Below are 7,484 nucleotides of genomic sequence, written 5' to 3' on the forward strand. Positions count from 1 at the left end.
CATAGCTCTCTTCGGTACATGTGATCCACTCTGAATATGAGCCACATCCTTAACATAGACAAAAAAAATTGTGTATCTAGCTCTTAAAAGTGAGATAAAAATTCTTTAAAAAAAAAAAAATTTAAAGTTCAACAAAAATTAAGTAAAAAAAAATATTAAGAATAAATCCAAAAATATAAAAGAACTTTTGAGATAAAAAAGGTTAAATTTATTTTTAATTAGAATAAAATTTTGTAATTGGGTATTATTAATTGAACAAAAAGCATAGTATTAAAAATAATAGTCTATAAAGATATCAATTAATATAAATGTTCTATTATTGTTACATAAAATAATAGACTGGTCCCACAGACCAACACGTGTCCTTTTAAATATGTTTTGTCCTCACTCACACACTTCGTGAGAAAACTTCTTAGAAGGTTACCCATCCCAAGATTACTCCAAGCCAAGCACGCTTAACTGTGGAGTCCTTATAGGAAGACTCTCGAAAAGAAATGTGCACCTTGTTGATATAGGTAATAACATCTAATCCTTTTAGGCTTTCTTCCATGGGGTTTCACATTCTCCCCCACTTACAGAACGTAACATCCTCGTTGCGAACCCACATTTCCAAACCCAGGCGATGTGAATCTCATCACACTTTCGGTTGGGTAATTGCTCTGATACCATTTTGTAACGCCCCAACCTAGGTCTGTTAGGGAGCACTGCGTCTCTCCTTCTCCACCTGGACCAGAAAATAGGGGTGCGGGCCTTATCAAACTAATGAATGGCCCCAAAGACAAACATGTGTCATTTTTAGTGTGTTTTGTCATCACTCACATACTTCCTGAGAAAATTGCCCAAAAGGTCAGCCATCCCAAGATTACTCCAAGCCAAGCACGCTTAACCATGAAGTTCTTATGGGAAGACTCCTGAAAAGAAAGGTGCACCTTGTTGATACGGGTAGTAACATCTAATTCTTTTAAGACTTTCTTCCATAGGGTATCACAAACCTTGTGTTGATTGTCTTCTAAATTTAAGTTTTCTTCTTCCCCATGTAGAAAAGGAATAAATAAATCAATTAAAAGTTGAGAGGCTTCATTAAGTGCTTTTTTTTTTTGGAGTTAAACTTTTGTTTGTCCATATTTCGAGAAAAACTATCTTTTGTTTTTCATTCCCATTTCCATAGGAATGAATACTATGATTTGCATTTCAAACAGGCATGAATACAACATCTATGGGATAACTTCCGTCTTGAAAGTTATTTGGCATTTTTAGATGATATCCATGATTCCTCTTGATTTGTAATTCAATACAAAAATCAATTGGTTCAATCAAATTGGCTATGTGCTGTGTATTATCAACAATTTCCACAGAAGGCGGTTAAATGATATCTTGAGTAGTTATATATCTAGGGCCCCTAACACAAACAGATGCGTTGCAAGTTCCATACAAATTATTTTTTAATAAAATTTCTTTCAAATTCATTAAAATTTCATGTATTGATTCTTGAACACCAACTATAGTAGAATATATTAATGTGGTATTTTCTCAGATTTGGCACGTGTGATACATGTTCCTTCCATTTCTCTAAGCAAAACTCTTTGCGTTGCAATGCCTCTTGTGTTAGCTCGACCTTTCATAGGTGGAAAAATAATAAAACGTCCATAATAAAGACAGTTATTATCTACTCTTGATTCCACACACTTCCATTGTAATGTTCGAGTAGTTATTGTTACTTTCTCTCGAACCATAGTAATATTTTGCTTACATCATTGAATCATTTTTTTCTCTTGAAATTTATTCATATTTCTATACACATATTTTTTTAGGAGGTCTACAACCATTATGTGGCATAGGGATTACATTTTGTATGAAACTTAATAGTGGGATTACATCTCGTACGAAACTTAATAGTATACTACTCCTACGAATAGTTTGTAACGCTGCATCTCTATTGAGGGTTGTTGCATACCTTGATCTAATACTGTACAAATAGCATTTCTTGCTGCAGTTTAAGCAGGAAGTGGTGTCCCTCTTCTTGTACTCCTGAATCCACAAGTACCCTTGAAGGACTAAGAAATCACCTGACCTCGTACATCTGTAACAGTGACAATGGTATTGTTGAAACTTGCTTGAACATGAATAACTAGCATTGGTATTCTACGTGTATGTGCACTTTTACGTAAACCAATACATCCATTCCTACATGAACCAATTCTTGGTCTAGGCTTTGCCATATTTTATCATTTCATAAATATGAGTTAGAGATATGTGGTGTTAGCCTTAGTGGCTAAAGTTTCCCATTCCAGTAAGTTTTGATGATAACAACCCATTAGTGTTTCTTAGGTTGTCTAATATATGAATTCAAGTTCAGTACAGGTTGAAATAGGTCAAAGAAAGAAAAATGAGCAAACAACCCATTGAAGAAGCAATAGGCAGAAGACTTGGCCAAAGTATACTCATTGAACACCCAAAGCATAACCAACCAAATTTTATATGAAGACTTGTTTTTATTTTCATGTATGTTGGGTTGTGTGTGTGAGGTAGGAAAGTTTTTGTAACTCTTTGTGCTTATAATGTGCATGTAAGAACACCTTGCAAGAGATCAGAAATGCATATGCATATAAGTTCATGTTAGTATAGGACATCAAAATATGTTTTCACATGCATACCGAGTCACGCTAAGTGCATAAGATGTCAAACGAGATTTCAAACTTTGTTTTATCAAACAAGACATTTTACACTCTTTCAGACCTCATTTGGACAAGCCTAAAGCTTCATTAGATTTAATATAATTCATTGGTAGAATCCAGTAGCCTTACATGAGGATCTGCCTAGGAGACTAGTCGACAAATACAGGGGACTCATCGACAAGTGACTTGTCGATGAACGTGTTTTGACTTGTCGACAAACGAAATTAGTAGTTATTTACATTCTCTCAGTGCAGGTGACTCGTCGATGAGAGCAGGGTACTCATTGACTAACTGACGAAGATAAACCGTAATAAATGTGCAATAATGGCTAGTTTTTGCTTTGTCTTCTCTCCATTAATGCCCAACAGCTAGCCAATGACTTACTCGTCTCCTTGGCCATAAATATACCCTATTGGCATTTATAAAAAACATTGATTGAGCATTGACTGTTGAATTTTTGAGTCTGTCTCTTGTTTTGATTATGACAAACCATAGTATCTCATCTTTGTGCTAAGTGTATGAACATGTGTATGTTTCTAAGCACGGTTGAAAGATGAGAGGTGGAAGCTATAAGAGCACTTGAACGAGCATATCCCGGTGTATTCCATGGAATTACAAAGGAGTTGTGCATGAAGATCGATTTATATTTCAAGTTGTATTATGTTTTTATATTTATCATTTGGATCTGTAATCTTATATGGTCTGTAATAATTAATGCATTTCATGCATGATAGGATAGATAAGCTCAATGACCATAGCTGGACCTTAGGGAGTCGACCGACGCCAAATTTTTGGGGTTAATTCTCAAATGCCTTAGACTAACCATAGGACCCCCTATATTACACAAAAATATGCCCTATCTTCTTAAATTTAGTCATCATATGAATAGGGTTTATATACAAAGGGATTAGGACTGAAATGCACCTAAAATGCATGTTCGGTCGATCGAACCAGACTGCATAAGGAGCATTCGGTCGATCGAACTGGTCCGTGGTCAACATTTTGACCACACTACGATTGAACAAACCTAACCAAGATAATATTGCTTGGTGGATCGAACCTCCCTGGGTCAAAAGTTGACCTTTCAGTCGACCGACCCAAAATGAGCTTCAACACTCTGGTCAACCGAACATCCTCGAGAGAAGCCCCAACCGCCTGATCAACTGAACTTCCCAGTTCAAAATGATACGGTTGACCGAACCACGCGGATTTGGAAAATCGCCTTCAAAATCTCAAGATGGTCGACCATCTTCTTAGGTCAATTTTTACCTAGTCAACTGAATTGGGACACTCGGTCAACTGAACCTCAAGTCCGGTCGACCAAACCTCTCAGGTTGACACATTTTTTTATCGAGTTTAAACTGGATTAATTTCAAATAAACTCACTTAATCTTTTTCAAAAATACCTAGCGTGTCCCCAACAACTATAATTTTTCCAAAATCTATATATAGCTCTTCATTTGAAAAAATTATGGATTAGGATTTGAGATTAGGAAAAATTCTCTGAAAATATTTTTGTCCAAAATCTCTATATTTTCATCTCTTCAATCCTATTGCAAAAATCTACCTCCTATACTCATCAGTTAGAAGGTAGTATTCTTTATACTCTTTGTATAGGCTAAACTCTCCCTAGTTTTATTTGATTACGTGTTGATTTTTGTAGAGCTAGCTAAGGTTTTCTCATAATATTTATTTAATAAATATTTGATTGGGAAAAACCCTTGTCTGGCTTAAGATCTTGCATCCTTATTGCAAGTATCATAAGCTTGATTTGTGCTTTGATGACAACATCTTTATGAAGCTTAAAAACCTTATTATCAAATGTACTTCATATTTGAGAAATATTTATGTGATATTCATTTAGGGTTATAGAGACTATTTGATTGTGCACACAAAAGGCATATTAGCTTGATATCAAAAGTCTCACTTACATATATGCACATTGATATACATCCTACTGTGAGTTAACACTTGGTTAACAAAATCTCACTTGAGTTTAATATCCTATCATATGTGAGTGCATTATTTGGTTGAGCATATTGGTACATATTTGCTTAGTGTAAGAAGCATTTGTTTGTACGCAAAATTTCATATTTTTTGTATTCCAGGCATGGGCCTGAAGAGGGAGACTAGCCCAGTTGAATAGTCCCGGATTGGCTTAAACTCGGTTAGGAAAGTTAGGTGCACCATCCTGGTAAGGTGTAGGTTAAGGTTAGCACCATTAATTGATTTGGTTGTAAACGGTGCCACTCCACCTGTTAAGTGAGCATTAGTGGAATCCTCAGACTTTGGGAATACACCAAAGTCAACATTGACTAGAGGCGGGGACGTAGGCATAGTTGGCCGAACCCCGATAACATAACGTGCATGTACTTTATATTCTCAGCACTTTATATTCCTGCACATGTATGTTATAGCGCATGATTTAATTTTCACATATTATCTGCTCATTTGGGTTTATGTGTATATAGAAAGACCCTAGGTTGTGAAATACTGCTGTTAAATTAGCTAAACTTAGGAATAAACTTTAAATACCCAAAGTCAACATTGACTATTACGAACATTGGTTGAAGCATTCATTCTAGGTTTACATATTGCTCAAAGCTCTCTTGCATTTTGTTCTTGTTATTCATCAATTGTTGAAAGAGAGTAGTGTGAGGTTTCAACTTGTAATATCAGCTCAAGAAGGAGCATTTCATGTTGTATCTACTTGCTGTTGATTCATTGTACACTTGGGGGTTCTTGATGAGCTATTGGTAAGGTGATTCTTAGTGAACACCTTGGTTGCGCTCTTGGTGAGCAATTGGGATTGTAAAGGCTGCTCTGTCTTGGAAGGAGATCGTATAGTGGATTTGACAATCCTTGAGTTAGTCTCAAGGTGTGGATATAGGCTAGGTGCCGATCCATGTTAATCTCGCGGTGTCAAGCTCTTCTCTCTTTTTGTCATTTACATTACTTGCTTGAGATTATTTGCTTTGAATATTTATTGTGATATTTTACTCTTGCTTCTTGCTAAGGAATTTTTGTGATTGTAGTAAATTTCAATATTCGCGAAAAAAGTCTATTCACCTCCCTCTAGACGCACACCCGGGCCAACATATGAATATATCCATTTTATGTCAAAAAAAGCGGATCCTTTATTTATTTATTTATTTTTTTAGTTTGCATAGCGGGTCTTTTTTTTTTTATTTTTTATTTTTAAAGAGATCTTTTTTTAGAAATATTATCCTTGTCTTTGTTTATGTCTCATATTGGAACAAATTACTATCATTCGTCCCTGTCTATAGATCAGTTGACGTTTTTCACAAATTTTACAAACAGAGGCACCTATTTTCATATTTGTCATTCCTTACCTTAATTCCGAATCATTTTTTTTGTTTTTTGTTTTTGAAGAAAATAAGTTTCTTTGAAATTTTGAACTTTAGATTGTATACCCATGAAAGAAATGTTGAAGTTGAAAAAATTAACTAATTGTTCAAATCCTTGTTGCGTAGCTTATAAATTATACGCCCTCTGGTTGAATCATAATGACTTATTTCAATTTTGACTCCATCTCCTAGTAGTACCCGTATAAAAATAGGCCGGATTTTTCCTGAAACATAACCTAGAATCAAATCTTCATTATCTAAATGAACCCGAAATATACCATTGGGAAGTGATTCTATAATTAAACCCTCATGAATCTATTTTTGTTCTTTCATTTCAAGTAAAACTCCTTGAAGTATCAACTAATGGAGTAGGGGTGATATTAAGTAAATCGTCTTTTTTTTTTCCACAAATAGAGAGTTCCGTATCTAGTTCGGACATTAGAAGGGTTACCATTTATGACACAAAATTTCTCCGACGATTTTTTCTAGTTGAGCCTCTCGGTCTGTCATTATATCTTGAGAAGTAGAAAGAATTACAACTCCCATCCCACCCAAAATTCTAGAAATTCATTGATAGCTAGAATAAGTTTGTAGACAAGGGGAACTAGCCCATTTTAAATTTAAAATATTTTTTCTATATGGTTATTTCCTATTCCTTTTATGTCATAAGATTGAAACCAAAAAATATTTATGACATTCTCGATGTTTTCTCACGTTTTTTTATAAAACCTTCTCGTAAAAGTATTTTAACAATGTTTTCAGTGATGTTAGTAGATGCTATTCGAACCGTTACTTTTCTATCCATGTTGCAATTTTGTATATGGGTTATTTTATCTCCAATAGTGTCCCTACCCATGATGAACTAAATTTATTGATACCTCAGAATTTGGATATAATCAACATGTTTTTTCTTATATTTTATTTATGTTTTTGAATTATTAAATAAATAAAATTAAAGGGTATAGGTTTTCTCACTTATCATTTTGTTTTTTAAAAATAAAGTTCTTAGTTCATTTAGTTTTAAAAAGATAAAACAAAGGAAAAACTTTTGAAAAGAGGTCTGGGAGCACTATTGTAAATTGGGAAGGTAGAAATTTAAGTTTTCTTTAAATGAAATTTAAAGGCCTAGCACTCTAAAACATCCATTCCAATAATGGTAATTGTACTTGTTAGATTACCACTTTACCTAAAAGCTTTAGTTGTTAGGTTGTGGGCCAACAATATATATCATGCTTTAACACTCCCCCACACGTGCAATCTGAACGCACATTGAGAGATAAACACACTATAAATAGCACCCATGGTAGAGAACATAATAATTTAAAAATAAAAAATAAAATACCACAATAGACGTGGGCAACAAGACTAGAACCTAGGACCTCTTGGTAACCAGCTCTAATACCTAGATTACCACTTTACCTAAAAGCTTGAGCTTGAGCTT

The 7,484-nt window shown here is 34.4% G+C and overlaps 1 protein-coding gene across 1 annotated transcript; it reads right to left on the reverse strand.

Annotated features, from left to right (window-relative positions):
- Positions 1-1,015: 1,015 nt before the first annotated feature.
- Positions 1,016-1,733, reverse strand: LOC131162292 (DNA-directed RNA polymerase subunit alpha-like). The gene is given in 4 exon segments (XM_058118604.1): positions 1,016-1,054; positions 1,056-1,094; positions 1,096-1,515; positions 1,518-1,733. Coding segments are annotated over 4 exon segments (714 nt in total).
- Positions 1,734-7,484: the final 5,751 nt, after the last annotated feature.

Source organism: Malania oleifera, chromosome 8 (assembly GCF_029873635.1).
Source record: "Malania oleifera isolate guangnan ecotype guangnan chromosome 8, ASM2987363v1, whole genome shotgun sequence".
In the NCBI taxonomy this organism is placed as follows: Eukaryota; Viridiplantae; Streptophyta; class Magnoliopsida; order Santalales; family Ximeniaceae; genus Malania; species Malania oleifera.